The sequence below is a fragment of the Salvelinus namaycush genome, chromosome 2 (assembly GCF_016432855.1).
Source record: "Salvelinus namaycush isolate Seneca chromosome 2, SaNama_1.0, whole genome shotgun sequence".
NCBI classification, from domain to species: domain Eukaryota; kingdom Metazoa; phylum Chordata; class Actinopteri; order Salmoniformes; family Salmonidae; genus Salvelinus; species Salvelinus namaycush.
In genome coordinates this window covers 65,258,701-65,280,129 of record NC_052308.1, presented here as the reverse complement: position 1 = coordinate 65,280,129, position 21,429 = coordinate 65,258,701, and the positions used below count along the sequence as shown (strand labels likewise).

At 43.4% G+C, this 21,429-nt stretch overlaps 2 protein-coding genes across 2 annotated transcripts; one reads left to right on the top strand and one right to left on the bottom strand.

Annotated features, from left to right (window-relative positions):
• The first annotated feature begins 1,999 nt into the window (after positions 1–1,999).
• LOC120027508 (keratin, type I cytoskeletal 13-like) lies at positions 2,000–5,190 on the top strand. The gene is made up of 7 exons (XM_038972473.1): positions 2,000–2,596; positions 3,017–3,099; positions 3,418–3,574; positions 3,812–3,973; positions 4,113–4,238; positions 4,564–4,784; positions 4,974–5,190. The coding sequence occupies exons 1-7, from the start codon at positions 2,000–2,002 to the stop codon at positions 5,188–5,190; spliced, it is 1,563 nt and encodes a 520-aa protein (XP_038828401.1).
• Positions 5,191–5,920: 730 nt separating this feature from the next.
• Positions 5,921–19,937, bottom strand: LOC120022811 (keratin, type I cytoskeletal 13-like). Its single transcript, XM_038966815.1, has 7 exons — positions 19,672–19,937; positions 10,232–10,297; positions 9,416–9,572; positions 8,313–8,477; positions 7,035–7,266; positions 6,706–6,763; positions 5,921–5,975 (listed from the first exon to the last, which is right to left on the bottom strand). The coding sequence occupies exons 1-7, from the start codon at positions 19,935–19,937 to the stop codon at positions 5,921–5,923; spliced, it is 999 nt and encodes a 332-aa protein (XP_038822743.1).
• Positions 19,938–21,429: the final 1,492 nt, after the last annotated feature.

The following is a 21,429-nucleotide window of genomic DNA, read 5'->3' as shown; positions in this document are numbered from 1 at the left end:
CATAATGACCATCGTTATGTTTGGAGGAAAAAGGGGGAGGCTTGCAAGCCGAAGAACACCATCCCAACCATGAAGCACGGGGGTGGCAGCATCATGTTGTGGGGGTGCTTTACTGCAGGAGGGACTGGTGCACTTCACAAAATAGATGGCATCATGAAGAGGAAAATTATGTGGATATATTGAAGCAACATCCCAAGACATCAGTCAGGAAGTTAAAGCTTGGTCGCAAATGGGATCTTCCAAATGGACAATGACCCCAAGCATACTTCCAAAGTTGTGGCAAAATGGCTTAAGGACAACAAAGTCAAGATATTGGAGTGGCCATCACAAAGCCCTGACCTCAATCCTACAGAAAATTTGTGGGCAGAACTGAAAAAGCGTGTGTGAGCAAGGAGATCTACAAACCTGACTCAGTTACACCAGCTGGAAAATTACCCCAAGCATACTTCCAACGTTGTGGCAAAATGGCTTAATTAAGGACAACAAAGTCAAGGTATTCTGTCAGGAGGAATGGGCCAAAATTCACCCAACTTATTGTGGGAAGCTTGTGGAAGGCTACCCGAAACATTTGACCCAAGTTAAACATTTTAAAGGCAATGCTTCCAAATACTAATTGAGTGTATGTAAACTTCTGATCCACTGGGAATGTGATGAAAGAAATAAAAGCTGAAATAAATCATTCTCTCTACCATTATTCTGACATTTCACATTCTTAAAATAAAGTGGTGATCCTAACTGACTGATTAAATGTCAGGAGTTTTGAAAAACTGAGTTTAAATGTATTTGGCTAAGGTGTATGTAAATTTCCCGACTTCAACTGTACACTGTATATAGTGCAACATCTCCGCCAATGCCACTATAATCCATTCTACTGCAAATCATTAACATGAGGACATAAATGCTGCAATGCTCTTTGGCATTAACCAAATGCAAATCATCTTTTCCACATACTAAATGTCAGACTCAAATGGTAACCTCTGGAGCATGATAAAAATCTGCAAGAAATGCTCTGGTTACATGGAAATATGCAAACAAGCGACAGCTTGCTCTTGCACGCTGCAGACGCCAAGTTCCCTTCAAGGTGTTAAGGGAAAAGAATGGTACTTTAATCCCATCTGAGGTTTCTTTTCCTGGGGTACGATGCCCGGAGTAATGGCTCATCCCATGGGGGCTATATAGTGATACTTTTGTCGGTCCTGCAGACTCCTATTGTTGATGGAAAATGCATGAAGTTGAGTGAAACTTAATACAATGGTAAACTGAGTATGTGCATAAAAGGAACAATGGACTGTTGCGTTTAGGGAAAAGGACACGAGATTTTCTTGCAAGACATCAGTGTGTGAGACAAAGACAGGTCTGTTCGGGGAGAATGTTGTCTGGGTGTCAAGCGATAGATCATATTCTACCGTGAAGTTTCTTTGCAACGTGTTGTCTTAGTAACATAACAGCTACAGGTAAATAGCCATTCTGTGTGTCAATCTATATTACCAGGAAACACGGAGAAGCTCACCTGTCAAAGTTAAACTGTGTGTGTTGACTGATTGATTGACCAACCTGGGGCTAATAGAAGCAGGCTTGTCTATGCTTTCAACCAGACACTATTATGAGAGAGGAATTCCATCTGTTTACAGGGTGTGAACTTTTATATGTTTGTGCAGGCAGACACCATATATAGAGCAAGAAGGTGAAGGGTGGAGTTGCACAGCAATAGTATATTTTCAATATCCACACATAAAGCACATATCTATCTATCCTCCTCCATCTCCTTCTGCATCCTAGTGTCTGCCCGCAGGGTGTCAAAGTGGGTGGAGGAGTCCTGCCCTGCCCGACATGAGATAATGCTTACCTGTATTCCTACCTTCTGCCTCTTCCACCCATGTCCTACTCCCACCCTCCCTCCCTCATTCTGCCCTGTGCAGCATAAAAAGGGAACAGTGGCTGGGCAGTGCACCACATTATCTCTCCTCATCCCAGGCAGGCAGACTCCCTCTCAGCAGCCATGTCCTTCTCCAGATCTAGCATGTCCTACAGCAGCAGCGGCGGTGGAGGCGGAGGTGGCACCATGTCCATGAGGTCTGTAGGTGGAGGTGGAATGGGTATGGGCTCCTCCCGCTTCTCCTCGATGGGTGGTGGTGGAGGTGGAGGAGGCCGCGTCACTGCCATGAGGGCCGGCAGTGTGTATGGAGGTGCAGGAGGCTCCGGGGTGCGCATCTCTAGCTCCTCGTTTGGTTCCGGCGGCGGAGGTGGTGGTGGTAGTGGTGGTGGCGGATATGGTTTCAGAATGGGAGGGGGCGGCGGCGGTGGCGGTTTTAGTTTTGGCATGGGAGGGGGCGGCGGCGGTGGCAGTTATGGTTTTGGCATGGGTGGGGGTGGGGGTGGCGGCGGTGGAGCTGACATTAATGTGTCGGTCAATGAGAAGGCCACAATGCAGAACCTGAACGACCGCCTGTCCACCTACTTGGAGAAGGTGTGCTCTCTGGAGGCGGCCAACGGCGAGCTGGAGCTGAAGATCCGTCAGTTCCTGGAGCGCAAGACATACCCCAGCGCTCGCGACTACTCTGGCTTCCACACTACTATCGCCGACCTGCAGGACAAGGTACGTGACATGTCTCCTAGATGGCAAAAGCACTCAATGATGAACGTTATGACAATGAATATTGGACAATGCAAAATGAATTGATTCAACCAAGATATTGCACCAAAGATAGATGCAACGACAGTATGCATATTTTTCCTTGCATCATTGAAAATAAAGCAGATCATTGAAGCTATTCCTTCCTCTCTCTTAAGAGCCCCTAGGCGATTGCGAAAGGTGCGATTTGTTTCTTTGTGCCATGCTTTACGATCAAAACGACAATAGGTTCCCTGTAATGCTTCTATGAGCTATAATTTACAGTGCAGCTGAAACTCAGAACTCAGAGATTACAGTGTGGTATCACTGTTTGTGTGTACTGCATTTGTGGGAAATTTCATGCATACCCCATCCTGAAATGTTTTGCCATCCTCCACCTCTCAGATCCAGGCTGCCACCTGCTTGAACGGAAGCATCTATCTCAGCATCGACAACTCAAAGCTCGCTGCAGACGACTTCAGAAACAAGTAAGTACACCCAACACCATCCACAGATACAGTACACTGCTGGTGCATTACATTAACCACATGGAATAACCCCAAATCTGTAAAAACCCTCATACTGTTTTTTATTACATTTTGTGTTGAATCTACAAAAATAGAAACCAAATGACATTACCCTTCACCTCCACCATAACCACACCCTCCCAACAGACATATCAGAAGTGTTACTTTCTGATATATTCCTAAAACTTAATGGAATACTAGAATCTATAACCCCCCTGCTATTCTCACAGAGGAACACATTCAGGCAGTTCTTTGACCTAAGCTCTCTCTATCTCTCAGGTATGAGAACGAGCTGGCCATGCGTCAGTCAGTGGAGGCTGACATCGCCGGGCTGAAGAGGATGCTGGACGAGATGACCATGGCCAGATCTGACCTGGAGATGCAGATCGAGGGGCTGAAGGAGGAGCTCATCTATCTCAAGAAGAACCATGAGGAGGTGGGTGTGGGCTGATGGAACATATCCATACAGTCCCTTAATGTATTACATCTATTGACCATGTCAACCTGCTATGGGTCTTCACTAGAACACCATTGCTGGCTTTCAAGCACATCTGTATCAAGCAATGGTGTTCAAATCTATAATGAAGACAGAGGGCAGGTCAAGTTGTTACCATCAGGCAGAGGTTAGTCCCTTCTTAATCCTTTAAACTCACCCCTATGTGTTTCTCCACAGGAGCTGCTTGCCATGAGGACGCAGATGACTGGACAAATCAACGTGGAAGTGGACGCAGCACCACAGGAGGACCTGACCAGAGTCATGGCTGAGATTCGTGAGCAGTATGAGGCCGTTAGTGCCAAGAACCAGCGTGACCTGGAGTCCTGGTTCCAGACCAAGGTAGAACCTCTAGAACCCCTAAACTATGTTCATGGTGTAGATGTTCCTTTACTTCTAGTTGGTAACATTGTGACATTCTATCATGAGCTGAAATGTTGGTTTGTTTCTGTGACGATTGACCACATATTGTGTTTTACAGACAGAGACGTTGAACAAGGAGGTGGCGTCCAGCACAGAGGTTCTCCAGACCTCCAAGTCAGAGATCTCGGAGATCCGTCGCACACTGCAGGGCCTGGAAATTGAACTGCAGTCACAGCTCAGCATGGTGAGCTCTAATTACAAACATCTGACCAAGAACCACAGTTTAGGGCACATTACTTAAACAACTTTCTGCAACTTTTATCAATAATCAACATTTGACTCTTTCATTATTCTCTACCATCCCTCAAGTATCACACTTTCACTTGGACTCTAACACTATCCCTCAAGTTGTTGTAGCCAGGCACCTCTACATTACTATAGCTAACCTCTACCTGCCTTCACATTCAATCACTAGAGCTAACTTTTTCAGTATAATAGTAAACATTCCAAATTCCAAACCTACTCCCACAGTTTTTTGACCCTTCATCTCTGTCTCTCCCGGCCAATAGAACGGCTCCCTGGAGAACACGCTGGCGGAGACGGAAGGCCGTTACTCCATGCAGCTGGGACGCCTCCAGAACCAAGTGACCAGTCTGGAAGAGCAGCTAATGTCTCTCCGCAGCGACATGGAACGCCAGGGCCAGGAGTACAAGATGCTGCTGGACATCAAGACACGCCTGGAGATGGAGATCGCTGAGTACAGGAGGCTGCTGGACGGAGAGGCTAGCGGGTAAGGCAAGAAGCGATTGGATGTCTCCCTCAACATTTGATTTTAAAAACAATGTTCATTTGAAGTTGACCTTCGTTTGAGCCATGGTTACTTTTGACATGAATCTACAGCTATGTGACCTTTAATAGATATTATGATTATAGATCATAGATGCTAACTATGCTAACCATTGGTTTCCCTTCCTAACAGCCTTGTTCACAGCTCCTCAAAATCTGGCCACAGCTCCTCCAGCTCCCACATCAGCTCCTCTAGCTCCGGCGTCAGCTCCGGCCTAAGCTCCGGCCTCAGCTCATCCAGCTCTGGCCCCAGCTCCTCCACCTCCACCACACGCAAGGTGGTGATCGTCACAGATGAATTGGTGGACGGCCAGATTGTCTCCTCAAGTGAAACCAAACACACCTCTTAAGGTCCCACACACACTGCAAGCACTGCATTAAGCAACAGGTTAACCACATAGAAATATAATTGCTAGACTGGGTATAGGAAATGAGAGGCCATCACATGGAATATTGCTGCTCCCCAGTGCTTTATTCATGCAACCTAAAATTCAATGTTTCAACTTATACAGTGTCTTCATAAGATGAAAAATCCCTATTTTCCTTATCTGTATTATTTGTTTAGGCCAGCTTCGGTTAACTGTAGTTAAAGATGTGCATACCATTCTCCTATTCTTTCTAGAATGGCTAAAGCCCCTCAGACACCCATCATGGTACATTGATTTATTTTCTGGTAATTCTATTTCTATGGTAAACACCTCCAGAACAACATATTCTACTACATCTGGATGGGACACCAACAACAGACCCCATTGTGAATACAATAAAGATGCTCTGACTTGCTGACACCATCATTCTGTTTTCTGTGTCTTTTAACTTGATGTATCTGATCTGGCATGCTCCTATACATCTGACTATCATATAGGTTGTCATCTTTTGCACATGAGGCCAGTTCTATGGTCTTGAGAAAGCATATGTGTCAGAACGATCTTGAATAGTGTAATTTATGACATTCACTTCTGCTGAATTGAGTTTAATACTTGGCAATATAGAAATGTGAATAGAAGAAGTCTGATTGCTAGTGTCACGAACCGGCTCGTAGCCAGTTACAAAGAGGGTGGAAACATGGATCGGTGATGGCTAGTAGGCCGGTGACGCCGACAACCGAGCACCCCCGAACAGGGAGAGGAACCACCTTCGGTGGAAGTCGTGACAGAGGGAGACAACGGGGAGATAAGGAATAACAAAAATATATTTATTAACTAAATATGTATTAACTAAAACTATATACAAGTAACAATGGTGTGTGTAGTCAGTATTCAGTAGTGTAAGTGAGTGGTTGCATGCATAGATGGGGAAAATGAGGGATGTTGAGAGGTGACAAAACAAACAAACCACAAAATGCCACAACCAAAAATAACAGTGCGTCTGCGTGGAGAGAGTCTCCTCAATGAATGGGGAAAAGGTGTACTTATCCCCGGGACACACCCGAGCCCAGGTGCGTCCCACCTCGCTGACGACCCTCCCGGCTCCGCCCCCCGACATCCCACCAAGGAAAACAAGAGCAAAGAGAAAGAATTCGGCAGACAGAGTGGGAGGGCCGTCACACTGGCTGTCGGCAAAATTACATCATTCTATCTCTATTAATCAACTCTCAGTTATTCAAGCATTAGATTCAGAGTTATATACTGTATGGAGAGTGTTTGTGTAGTCAACTCTAGTGCTGGACACCATGTTTTGGTGGAAAGATGTCAAATTGAAATCAAGTCATATGAAATGAGAACACAAAATGTATGTGCTATGACATCCATACTCACAGATTCATATAGTCAGTCTATTATAAAGCATTAATATCTCTGAAACAAGTGAAACCAAACAGCCCATTCTCACTCAACCACATAATCTTTATTGATGGTTCTGTTAACAGAACCATCACCTTTCCATCCACAATGGTCTGGGTCACGGTGATCGTCTTGGTAACCACTGTGGAGTCAAAAATGGTCATGGAGTAATTATCATTGCAACATTCATACTGAGCACTTTAAAGCATACTTTTATAATCATTTTTGTTTATTCATATCTTCTTCATTAGTCCACTTTTGATAGTCTAAAATAATTGTCAACTTTCAAGTTTTGAAAATACAGTATTTTGCTTTCAGCTTAAAATCAAGCAAGACTCAGTCTCATGATGATGCATTTGGCAAGAAGACTACAAAGGCCTATGTATCAAAGGCCGCTGTATACAATGGCTTACCTTGGGTGGAGCTGTCGTCCTCTCCGTGCAGCAGCCTCCTGTACTCTGCAATCTCCAGCTCCAGGCGGGTCTTGAGGTTCAGCAACATGTCGTACTCCTGCTTGTTGTGTGCGATGTTGGCGTGGAGCTGGGAGAGCTGGAGCTCCAGGCTAGTCACCATGCTCTGGAGCCCTGCCAGCTGAGCAGAGTAGCGCTTCTGGGTGTCTGCCAGGGTGCCCTCCAGGGACGATTTCTATCTGGGGAGGAGGGAGTGGAGGGGATGAGTGGGTGAAGAGTGAAGTAGCACCAAGACACATATCTTGGGTTATTTTTGCATTTCTCTCCACTAATGGTTAAGTTTAGGATTGGGGGAGGGGAAGCTGATCCTAGATCTTTACTTAGGGAAAACTTCTCCCTGGAACGGACTAGTTAGTATACTGGTGCCTTGTCCAATGATATGCTACCACAGTATGTGACACTGTTGCACAAGTTTTGCTTCTGTTCCCGGGGGATAGAGTGGGTGCCCTCTCCAATGCACGACACACATGGATAATATGCGATTATTGTATAACTCTGTTGCACACAAGTGTGTGAGAGGTTGTGAATCTGGTGCTCCAATAGACTACACACTCAGAAAAATGTTTGGTCAAGTCCAGACATGAGGTGGGCATGTTGCCAAGTTCAAAATGTCAGTAAGGTATTTATGGCTGTCAGAATAACGACATGCAGAGAGAGACCTGGCATACATGCTATCATCCATGCCTGGGTTTTCACTTCCAATTCCAGTATGGCGCAAGCGTGCGCGCGCGCGCGTGTGTGTGTGTGTGTGTGTGTGTGTGTGTGTGTGTGTGTGTGTGTGTGTGTGTGTGTGTGTGTGTGTGTGTGTGTGTGTGTGTGTGTGTGTGTGTGTGTGTCCTTCGGACTCTGTGAGGCAGCTCACCAGCTGCTCATTGTTTGTCACGACTTCAATCTCCACTATGACCAGCTATACAGGTAAAAAAAAACAGCATTAGTCAACACAGTTTACCTCAGAGCCAACTCATTCAGTCTCTAAATTGATTCCCATGCTTCAATAGAGCATTAACCTCATCCTATACAGAGAATATACTTTCTTCATGCTTTAAACATGTTTTTTAATTGACACTTCAAATGTAACATTTTTTATTTTTATGCACGTTTTTTTTAGGGCAGCTGACAGGCTAAAGCTGAATTGCATTATTCTTATGAAGAAAAACAACCTTTAGAGAATAACTCTTTTAGATAAATGACTACATATAGTAAAGATATATTGGTCATTCAGCTCACCTTGCTCTGGTAGCAGGCTTCCAGCTCTTTGCGGTTATTGATGACCACAGACTCGTAGTGCTTCCTAATCTCGGTCATCGCTGCGTTCAGGTCCTGGGATGGGGCAGCATCCACTGATACATTCACCTGGCTGCCCACGTGGGTCTTCACCAGGGCAATCTCCCGTAGGTCAAAGGTCAGAGGGCGTAACCTCAGGTAGTAACCATAACAACCAACAGTAGCTTGACTGCGATTTAACAGGTCTCAATGTTTTTGATCTGAGTATTTCCTATTACAGTGCTGCACCACGTGTGATTACATGTTTTTCAACCAACAGACTTTTAACCTAAGAGACTAAGTTATTGTCAACTGATCTAATGTCTCCTATTGGTCAATATAGTACCCATTATGCACCATACATGAACTGTCATGTGTGAGTTTGTGCATGTAAGAGTCACACGAAGGGTAATAGTGAGTTAATGGAAGAAAGTAAGAATACTAGGAAGTGTGAGGAGGGGGAGAGGAACTGTGCTGTAAAAAAAACACCCATCCATCTGTGTAAAGGAAATCCTGGTGTGATATCAGCAGTGGTTAGGTAGATGTCGTATTTGTGTACTAAACATTAACTGCTCCAATAACACCCCATACAAAACCGGGCTAAGTACTCCTTAGTGGCCAATGATATCCTTCCGCCTAGCAACTGTCATGTGGATGCCGACTGAAGTGAGTTTTTTGCTGCTGTAAGTGGGATGAAATACATGTAGGGCCCATTGTATATCGTCACTGAACACTAAGCAAATAATCAATATATTTTTCTAGTACTGTTTGCACTATTAGGTCAGTATTAACAAGTAAACATATGCATGTCATTCCTATTCAGATTCACTAGCACAAACATATCTGTTATACTGTAGGCGTGGCTGTGAGGAGGGAGGGAAAAACGTGTAGGCGTTGGTGGACATCGTGACTTGAGTGAAAGATATGAAGGTATGACATTTTGTTAGATTTGTGTTGCTAACGCTTTGTGGTTTTGAATGGGTGTACTGTGAAAAACAGCTCCCCTGTGCTATACAGTGTGGTTGTACTGTGAATAACTGTTGCCCGGAACAATCTGTTACCTCCTGGTGGTTCCTCTTGAGCATGATGAGCTCGTCCTTCAGACCCTCGTAATGCATCTCCAGGTCAGAGCGGCCCAGGTTCATGTCACCCAGGACCCTCCTCAGACCACTGATGTCTGCCTCCACTGCCATCCTCATGGCCTGCTCTTTCGCATACCTGAGCAGGGCAAAGGTCAAAGGTCATGCTAAGGTCACACAGGCTACCAATATGTTTTAAGATTGTAGTCTTTTGCTTTGTCTATGGAGTAGGGATGGCTAGACACGGGCAGTGTCTGGACACCCATGCTAGCGTACTAAATAGTGTGCGAAAAATAAATTAAATTTGAAAATAGTCATCCAAATGCTTCATCTAATGTGCGAATGCATCGACTCCCACCACTCGTTCATTTTGGTACAGCGTGTCAATTAATCTGTTGTCAAACACGTGAGTCGGAAAAGACAAGTGAATTCTACTACAGGTAGATCAAACGCCAAAATTAGTATGCAGTTTAAGTATGTAATACGCTAGTATGGGTATTCGGACACAGCCATTGATCAGTTTAAGTATGTGATACGCTAGTATGGGTATTCGGACACGACCATTGATCAGTTTAAGTATGTAATACGCTAGTATGGGTATTCGGACACGACCATTGATCAGTTTAGCCTTTTCCTCACTAATAGTTATGGATAAGATCTAGCTTGGGTAGGCTGATTATGGTTCTGTATCTAAAAGGGTAACTTCTACTCAGAGTGTGTTGTATAGAGCCTTGAGTGAAAGACAAATGTTTTATATGAATAGTGTGTCATGATTCATAGTCGTTAGTAGCCCCTTACTTCATCTTGAAGTCCTCAGCAGCAAGCTTGGCATTGTCGATGTCCAGCACAGTCTTGGTATTGGACCTGGATGCCAAATGGATCTGTGTAACTCACATCATTATACACACATTCTCAAGTGACTGTGACCTGCAGCAGGAATTCCAAAAAGGAGACTTGGGCTGTGTCCCTATTCCCTATATAGTGCATTACTTATGACCAGGACCCATAGGGCTCTGGTCAAAATTAGGGCACATTTTAGGTAATATCATGTCATTTGGGACTCAGGTTTGGTTGCATGAAGTTGTAGTTAATGACATTATTTTAGTACGTAACCTGATTTGGCCTTCAAGGAACAGAACAAAAACATCTTCTGCCAGAATTCCTTTTGGCTGAAACACCCCCATCCCATCTCACACACATTTCCCTCGTCACCCCCATAGAGAGGAACAGATGCAATAACTAACTGCCTGTACACAGAGGAGCCAGCAAATAAATCAACAGTGATGATGGAGTTAGTGCTAATGGGATAAAGTTAACATTGTCAGGTGTCAAACACCCCTAATTCTAACACACATGGAGTCACAAATGTAATCCGTGGAGTCACACATGTAACCCGTGGAGTCACAAATGTAATCCGTGGAGTCACAAATGTAATCAGTGGAGTCACAAATGTAATCCGTGGAGTCAAACATGTAATCCATGGAGTCACAAGTGTTGTCACATTCAGAAAAACATATTTGACCACTGTTGTGTTTGCAAAGCAAGAAATATTTTGTAATATGTTCTGTGTTAACCAGAAAAAACCTGTCTTGCAGGTGGTGCAATTTTAAATTAATCATAAAACAACCAAATAGTTGTTGCTGTTTGTAATGATATAATGATGTAATGATGTAATTATGTTATGTAATTATCAGGAAGCCTAATTAGCCTTTTATTCAACCACCACTTCAATCTAGATGTAATACTTATTTCCGTAGCCTAATTACTATTACAATATCCTATTTCTAAACAGGTTGAACTACACTTAAGCAATAAGGCCAGAGGGGTTTTGGTATATGGCCAATACGCCACGGCTAAGGGCTGTTCTTATGCACAACGCAAACCGGAGTGCCTGGATACAGCCCTTAGCCGTGGTACAGTATGCTGGTCATACAGTTGAAGTCGGAAGTTTACATACACCTTAGCCAAATACATTTTTAAACTCAGTTTTTCACAATTCCTGACGTTTAATCCTAGTAAAAATTCCCTGTCTTGGGCCAGTTAAGATCACCTCTTTATTTTAAGAAAGTGAAATGTCAGAATAATAGTAGAGAGAATGATTTATTTCAGCTTTTATTTCTTTCATCACATTCCCAGTCGGTCAGAAGTTTACATACACTCAATTAGTATTTGGTATCATTGCCTTTAAATTGTTAAACTTGGGTCAAATGTTTTGGGTAGCCTTCAACAAGCTTCCCACAATACATTGGGTGAATTTTGGCCCATTCCTCCTGACAGAGCTGGTGTAACTGAGTCAGGTTTGTAGGCCTCCTTGCTCGCACATGCTTTTTCAGTTCTGCCCACAAATCTTCTATGGGATTGAGGTCAGGGCTTTGTGATGGCCACTCCAATACCTTGACTTTGTTGTCCTTAAGCCATTTTGCCACAACTTTGGAAGTATGCTTGGGGTCATTGTCCATTTGGAAGACCTCATTTGGGACCAAGCTTTAACTTCCTGACTGATGTCTTGAGATGTTGCTTCAATATATCCACATCATTTTCCTCCTCATGATGCCATCTATTTTGTGAAGTGCACCAGTCCCTCCTGCAGCAAAGCACCCCCACAACATGATGTTTCCACCCCCGTGCTTGGTTTCTGATGGTGGAATGGTGGTTGGGATGGTGTTCTTCAGCTTGCAAACCTCCCATGGTGTTTATACTTGCGTACTATTGTTTGTACAGATGAATGTGGAACCTTCAGGCATTTGGAAATTGCTCCCAAGGATGAACCAGACTTGTGGAGGTCAACAAATTTTTTTCTGAGGTCTTGGCTGATTTCTTTAGATTTTCCCATGATGTCAAGCAAAGAGGCACTGAGTTTGAAGGTAGGCCTTGAAATACATCCACAGGTACACCTCCAATTGACTAATAATGTCAATTAGCCTGTCAGAAGCTTCTAAAGCCATAACATCATTTTCTGGAATTGTCTAAGCTGTTTAAAGGCACAGTCAAGTTAGTGTATGTAAACTTCTGACCCACTGGAATTGTGATACAGTGACTTATAAGTGAAACAATCTGTCTGTAAACAATTGTTGGAAAAATTACTTGTGTCATGCACAAAGTATATGTCCTAACCGACTTGCCAAAACTATAGTTTGTTAACAAGACATTTGTGGAGTGGTTGAAAAACGAGTTTTAATGACTCCAACCAAAGTGTATGTAAATTTCCGACTTCAACTGTATACCACCAGTGGCGATTTCAGCATGTAAACCTTGGTGGGAAACTCAAAACAAATGTTTTAGATGCATGCCAGCAAATCCACTACACTACACTACACAACACTAAACAATACATTAATTGCACTATAACGGTGCCCACAAACCTACATAAAGCTGTCCCAACAGCAGAGCTTTCTTTTCAGCACCATGGAGTGAATCCTGACCACTGCTACACCTGGCTATCAGCAGAGCCTTGTCTGCCAGCAAAACAGTTCATTCAGCCTCATATACTGCCTTTTTTTAAAACATAGTTGATATGGCTGAGTTGCTTAAACAAATGTGGTTTCTCCTGACAATTGATATGTACAAGCTATGGCATACGGGGACGACGAGCGGATAAGAGGCGATCTGTAATTTTCAATAAGACACTAATGAGCGAGCTAGGACGGACGTAGTCAATATAACTATTTGCACTTTTGAAATGTACAGCGACAGAATTCAGAACATGGGCCATTCTTACAGTATTCTCCCTGTACACCAAGTCATTACCGTAGGATAAATAAAGGGAGCATATAAGCAGACAATGAAAGCTCTTACAATATTCAATGTTTACATTTCTCTAAAAGCTATAGGCTACATGTGCACCACCAAGTCAGAACAGTAGGCTAAATTATGAGGGAAAGGGGACCAACTTATTAGGGTAGTAACAGCTTACAACACAACATACACTTAGTATTACTTTCTTAACTACAGTATACATATCTCCCTGGCATAATACATCATTTATGCAGCAGCATACAATACATTTTTTGACTCTGTGCTCACTGTGCTCTGTACTCAAGTGCTGTGATCACTTGAACAGGAAGGTAGTGCGGAAGGTCCTTCTTGTGGGGATATTTTGTCATCAAACTTTGTCATCAAATTCTGGCATTCTCTGGATTTATGGTGCTTTCAAGACAACTGGGAACTCGGAAAAAAAGAAGGTTGAATCATGATGTCAGTGATCTTCAGGTCGGAGCTCTAGAAAGAGGCCAGAGTTCCCGACTTGGAATTCCGAGTTGGATGACCATTCAAAACATATTTTTCCAGTCTGAGCTCGTTTTTTTCCCCAGTTCCGAGTTATCCCGTTGTTTTGAACGCGGCAGAAGCCATGCTGGTTTGACAGCATGGCCAATGTATTCAACCTTTTCTGACCCATGGCATGTGAATATTTATCCCTTTAAGCTTGGGAAAGAGACCCTTAAACCCAGACATGGACCACACACCCACTCCACTGATTAGCAGGCTAGTGGTTCCTTTGCAATGCTTGCAGTTAGCCACTGATTCTTTCCAAACCACTCATTGTTGAATTTGCAAATTCCAACTTGTTGTGTAATGTTGATGTCAAATAACCGATGAGCACTGATACGTTTTATCTATAATTTCTATTCATATGACAAGGATTGAAAAGAAAAGGATTTGCTGGTAGATTGTCGACGTGATTCATGATAATGACTAGCTTAATAGCTAAGATTTATTTTGAAAGTATGATGTTGACACGACCAGTCCAATCAAAGCTACGGTAGATATTTAATTATTATTTTATTTAACCTTTATTTAACTAGGCAAGTCAGTTAAGAAGAACTTCTTATTTACAATGACGGCCCACCGGGGATCAGTAGGTTAACGACAGATTTTTACCTTGTCAGCTCGGAGATTCGATCCCACAACCTTTTGGTAACTGGCTCAACTCTCTAACCACTAGGCTACCTGCAGCCCCAATATACACTGCTCAAAAAAATAAAGGGAACACTAAAATAACACATCCTAGATCTGAATGAATGAAATATTCTTATTAAATACTTTTTTCTTTACATAGTTGAATGTGCTGACAACAAAATCACACAAAAATGATCAATGGAAATCAAATTTATCAACCCATGGAGGTCTGGATTTGGAGTCACACTCAAAATTAAAGTGGAAAACCACATTACAGGCTGATCCAACTTCGATGTAATGTCCTTAAAACAAGTCAAAATGAGGCTCAGTAGTGTGTGTGGCCTCCACGTGCCTGTATGACCTCCCTATAACGCCTGGGCATGCTCCTGATGAGGTGGCGGATGGTCTCCTGAGGGATCTCCTCCCAGACCTGGACTAAAGCATCCGCCAACTCCTGGACAGTCTGTGGTGCAACGTGGCGTTGGTGGATGGAGCGAGACATGATGTCCCAGATGTGCTCAATTGGATTCAGGTCTGGGGAACGGGCGGGCCAGTCCATAGCATCCATGCCTTCCTCTTGCAGGAACTGCTGACACACTCCAGCCACATGAGGTCTAGCATTGTCTTGCATTAGGAGGAACCCAGGGCCAACCGCACCAGCATATGGTCTCACAAGGGGTCTGAGGATCTCATCTCGGTACCTAATGGCAGTCAGGCTACCTCTGGCGAGCACATGGAGGGCTGTGCGGCCCCTCAAAGAAATGCCACCCCACACCATGACTGACCCACCGCCAAACCGGTCATGCTGGAGGATGTTGCAGGCAGCAGAACTTTCTCCACGGCATCTCCAGACTCTGTCACGTCTGTCACATGTGGTCATGTGCTCAGTGTGAACCTGCTTTAATCTGTGAAGAGCACAGGGCGCCAGTGGCGAATTTGCCAATCTTGGTGTTCTCTGGCAAATGCCAAACATCCTGCACGGTGTTGGGCTGTAAGCACAACCCCCACCTGTGGACGTCGGGCCCTCATACCACCCTCATGGAGTCTGTTTCTGACTGTTTGAGCAGACACATGCACATTTGTGGCCTGCTGGAGGTCATTTTGCAGGGCTCTGGCAGTGCTCCACCTGCTCCTCCTTGCACAAAGGCGGCGGTAGCGGTCCTGCTGCTGGGTTGTTGCCCTCCTACGGCCTCCTCCACGTCTCCTGATGTACTGGCCTGTCTCCTGGTAGCGCCTCCATGCTCTGGACACTACGCTGACAGACACAGCAAACCTTCTTGCCACAGCTCGCATTGATGTGCCATCCTGGATGAGCTGCACTACCTGAGCCACTTGTGTGGGTTGTAGACTCCGTCTCATGCTACCACTAGAGTGAAAGCACCGCCAGCATTCAAAAGTGACCAAAACATCAGCCAGGAAGCATAGGAACTGAGAAGTGGTCTGTGGTCACCACCTGCAGAACCACTCCTTTATTGGGGGTGTCTTGCTAATTGCCTATCATTTCCACCTTTTGTCTATTCCATTTGCACAACAGCATGTGAAATGTATTGTCAATCAGTGTTGCTTCCTAAGTGGACAGTTTGATTTCACAGAAGTGTGAAGTGTGATTGACTTGGAGTTACATTGTGTTGTTTAAGTGTTCCCTTTATTTTTTTGAGCAGTGTATATATATAAGATATAAGATCATCAAGGACAACAACCAACCGAGCCACTGCCTGTTCACCCCGCTATCATCCAGAAGGTAAGGTCAGTACAGGTGCATCAAAGCTGGGACCGAGAGACTGAAAAACAGCTTCTATCTCAAGGCCATCAGACTGTTAAATAGCCATCACTAGTATATTAGAGGCTGCTGCCCTATATACATAGACTTGAAATCACTGGCCACTTTAATAATCGGAACACTAGTCACATTAATATTGCTTACATATTTTGCATTACTCATCTCATATGTATATACTGTATTCTGTCCTATTCTACTGTATCTTAGTCTATGCCGCTCTGACATTGCTCGTCCAAATATTTATATATTCTTAATTCCATTCCTTTACTTTACTTTATTGTATTGTTAGATATTACTGCACTGTTGGAGCTAGAAACACAAGCATTTCGCTACACCCGCAATAACATCTGCTAAACACGTGTATGTGACAAATACAATTTGATTTGATTTGATTTGTAACGTGATTTCACGTCATTTTATCTGTGGCCAATGACCTTGAGCCTTTTTAGATGGGCACTTCTCATGTAACTCTATGGCAGCACACAAGGCAGCGGCGGATTTAGGTATGGGTGACATGGGCAACCGCCCAGGTCGGCTTCTCGGCGGGGGCGGCACGGGGCGCCCACACCAAAAAATTCGTAATGGTGACATTTGCGCGACCGGTTTTCTGTCACTCATTTGCACGTCATGTCAATGATATCATGTCACCATGTGTGACTGTGGGTCAATTAACCTTGTCGGAGTAGGTGCCCTGATTCTAGTTTGTGAGCTAGTCAGGCTATTGCCTGGGAAGATCTCCCACTCAGAAGTACATGATGGAGAGGGGGGCGGGGGTAGTTTGACCTCAGGTCTCCCCACTGGAAACCCGAGGTAGGGGGAGCGGGGGAATCTATCAAATAGGGCACCTCTAACTTTGTACAATACTAATGCATTTAGTCAAATCAGTCACACTACGAAATGCTACCAAACAAACCACAAATCATTCATAATACTGTGAATATATAGTATCACAAACAAATTGTTGCATTTTTTCTGGTTTGTGCGAAATCGTTAAGAATAGTATAAAACCAGTCTGCACAGCACCAAGGTGAATTGGTTTAGTCTTGACTCTTGGTTGACAGTGTTGGGGGATGGGTAATGTATTGATGCCAAATCAACACACATGGATAAGAAAAGGTCTACGCCATCACGTTCCCAGTTTAGGAAAAAGAGGAAAGAAGAAGAGGAGAAACAAGCAAAAGATAAAGGTATGCAACTATGTCATGTCTTGGAATATAATATTATGCATGTAATGAAATAGGCTAGTATAACCCTTATGTTTGTAAGCCTATGTTACTATGTTGCTTGCTATGCTATTAGACATAGGGCGACAATATTCCATTTTCTGTCCAACTAGCTTACATAACATTGGATATCATTTCACACAGTTTCATCATGATAATGTGTGTAGCCTGCAGCAAAACGATTACAGCCTAACTAGCACATTATTGATTTGGTTAACTTTCATTGACGTGACATTATAAAGGTTTTCTGTGATTGTATTGACTAGGTCCTGAGCTCAGTAAGGTGAAGTTCATTTGGTTCCTATTCTGAAAGTTTGATAAATTGTGCATAATGACATGTATATTTAATTGTGCAACAAATGTATTTAGGGTGTTAGACTCATATACTGTATTTCAATGCTATGCATGTGTACGTGCCAATGTTTGTGTTGCTTCACAGTCCCCGCTGTTCCATAAGGTGTTTTTTAATCTGTTTTTTCAAATCTAATTTTACTGCTTGTGTCAGTTACTTGATGTGGAATAGAGTTCCATGTAGTCATGGCTCTATGTACTACTGTGTGCCTCCCATAGTCTGTTCTGGACTTGGGGACTGTGAAGAGACCTCTTGTGGCATCATCAGTCCAAGGGGATTTAACAGTTTTTACAGTCATTTTCTTAATGGGTGCGTGCTTATTAATAACCGGAATAAGTCGTATCATAAATGCGTCAAGTGGTTGCTCCTCATTACACACCACAGACCAGCAAATATTCTTTACATCATCAACATATGAATCACTACAAAATGTATTTTACACTATATTAGGCCCAGCCTTTGGAACTTTGGTTTTCCTAGATATGGTTATTATTTTGTGATCACTACATCCTATGGATATTTTTACTGCTTTAAAGCAAATATCTGCAGCGTTAGTAAAAATGTGATCAATACATGTTGATTATTTAATTCCTCTGCTGTTTGTAACTACCCTGGTAGGTTGACTGACAACCTGATCCAGGTTGCAGGCACTGGTTACAGTTTGAAGTTGTTTCCTGAGTGGGCAGCTTGATGATAGCCAGTCAATATTTAAATCACCCAGAAAATATATTTCTCTGTTGATATCGCAACCATTATCAAGCATTTCACACATATTATCCAGATAATGACTGTTAGCGCTTGGTGGTCTATAGCAGCTTTCCACAAGAATGGGCTTTAGGTGAGGCAGATGAACCTGTAGCCATATTACTTCAACAGTATTTAACATTAGATTGTCTCTAAGCTTTACAGGAATGTGGTTCTAAATATAGACCGCAACACCGCCTCCGTTGGCATTTCTGTCTTTTCGGTAGATGTTATAACCATGTATCGCTACAACTGTATTATCAAATGTATTATCTAAGTGAGTTCCAGAGACAGTCAGAATATGAATGTCATCTGTTACAAGCAAGTTATTGCCTACAAGTTATTGCCTACATTCTTAGTCTACATATGTTAATATGGGCTATTTTTAGCACTTTTCTGGGTTGCTTGATTGTTTTTAATGCTTTACTGGGAAGCTTATCAGAGGTAGACAGTACATCTGTTTATCCTACAACTATTGTAAGCAGTAATCATGAGCCTATAAATCAGAGTTACACTGTTAGCACTGAGGCGATGTGCAATAGTAGGAGGACTACTTTATGCAGCTCACCCTGCACCATCAGCTCCAATGTAAATAACATGGTGCAATTAGGGGTAGATAAATTAAATTACTTACATTGTGTTTGCCAATGCCCCTAAGATCATGTACATTTGATGCAGGTTTATGATGACTCATTGTCACAATGGTAGGGATTAACTGAGCTGGTCTTGGATCATTTACCAGTCATTGTTTCAATGCAGCCTTGAAACGCATGGACAGAGTCCAGGAGCCAAGATGATTTGGATGGACTCCATCATTCCTGTAGAGTATCTTCTGTTTCCAGAAGGTGTCAAAGTTATCAATAAAAGTGACTCCAGCAGAGCTACAGTAATATTTTAGCCAGATGTGTAATGCCAGCAATCTGCTGAATCTTTCACACCTGCGGCCCAACGATGGTACTGGACCTGAAATTATTGGCTGTTTTTTTGAGTCTTTTAATGCTAAAATCAGTTCTTTAAAATCCATTTTCAAATGTTAGCCCTCCTGATGTCGCTTGACCCCACATGGACAACGACAGTGTCAGCTCCTGGCATCTGTGATAGAACAGTCGGAAGCAGCCTTATTATGTTCTATATGCGTGCTCCTCGGTAGCACAGGGTTTTTGCCTTGGGGACCAAGATGTTTCTCACCATGGAGCTGCCTATGATGATAGCTGGTCATGTTGAATGGGCCGGTCTCTCTGGCAGCCTCATGGTCTGGTGAGGCTGGGAGCTCCGAGGATCTGAACCCGAGGTAGAAGCCACCGGAGAGGGAGACAGAGCCGTGGACGAAGACGCAGGTACCTCCGGATCCAATCTTGATTGGGAAGCCACCACGGACGAAGGCGCCGGAACCTCTGGATCCAGGGCGGCAAAGCTGTTTCTGGTCTGTGTCAGTTCCGGGCTGAACATCTCCATGGAGACCCCCGTTGCCAGAGGACGCCTTTTTTCGACTTCCACGGTGAGTGACATAGCTCCATGGCTGATTGGTTGGGTTGAGATCAGCTCCATTCTCCAGTAAAGGGAAGGAACCCTGCCTAGCACCGGCCAGTCGGCTGTGGAGAGCCGACACGGCGGCGAAACTTCCACCAGATCAGAGCGGCGTCCGGCTACTGGGGTGGAAGAAAAAGAAAAGTAGGTGGGTGTGAGTTTCCCAGTAGCTTATGTAGGTTTGCTACTTGCTTGCTAAGAGTAGCTACTTGGCTCCTGTAGTTGCAAGCAGTTGCTACATTGAAAGTCAATGCGGTCCACATTGACTGATCTTCATGTTTTAAAGTAATGATGGACCTTTGTTTCTCTTTGCTTATTTGAGCTGTTCTTGCACTCACTCACGTCCAGAATATGGACTTGGTCTTTTACGAAATAGGGCTGTCTTCTGTATACCAACCCTACCTTGTCACAACACAATTGATTGGCTCAAACGCATTAAGAAGGAAAGAAATTCCACAAATTAACTTTTAACAAGGCACAGCTGTTAATTAAAATGCATTCCAGGTGTCTACCTCATGAAGCTGGTTGAGAGAATGCCAAGAGTGTGCAAAGCTGTCATCAAGGCAAAAGGTGGCTACTTTGAAGAATCTCAAATGTAAAATATATTTTGATTTGTTCAACACTTTTTTGGTTACTACATGATTCCATATGTGTTATTCCATAGTTTTGATGTCTTCATTATTATTCTACAATGTAGAAAATAGTAAAAATAAAGAAAAACCCTTGAATGAGTAGTTGTGTCCAAACTTGTGACTGGTGCTGTATATATAAGTATATATTTTTTTGCTAAACAGGTGGGGCTCAAAACAAGTGGGTCTCTGAATGAAGGATCGCCACTGTATACCACAAACACCCGAGGTGACTTTTTGCTATTATAAACAGGTTCCCAGCATAATTAGACCAGTAAAAAATAAGTTTTGCCTTATACCCATAGTATATTGTCTCATATACCACAGCTTTCAGACAATCAGCATCCAGGAGCCAAACTACCTGGTTTATACCCTATTGTTATTGTATTGTTGATCCAGGTACCAAAGCAATCATGATCAAGGATCATGTCCTACTTGGCAAAATAAAAAAAGGATGTGCCTTGGATTATAGACTTGACTTCTGTCAATGATTATGCAACAGTTGTGATATGATCTGGAAGGTTCAGTGGTTTTGATGTCTCTCTCTGCTACCACTAGAGTGTGCACTATAACCACAGGTATTATGTGCACCAATCAGGTTGACTTGCAGTAGGGTGTGGCCATAGAGATTTATTGTATGGGTGTGTATAGGTGACGAAGGATGGCCAGACAACACAGGCACTCTGTCTCTGTTGATACAGTGCAATGAAAAGAACAGATCCCATTTTAATTAAACAACTCTTTATGCTTTCTGGCAGTGTACTGTATGTACTGTCTGTAGCCCTGGGATAACATTTTAGACGTAGATAAGTACACCCACATGATCATATTATTCTACCATTATC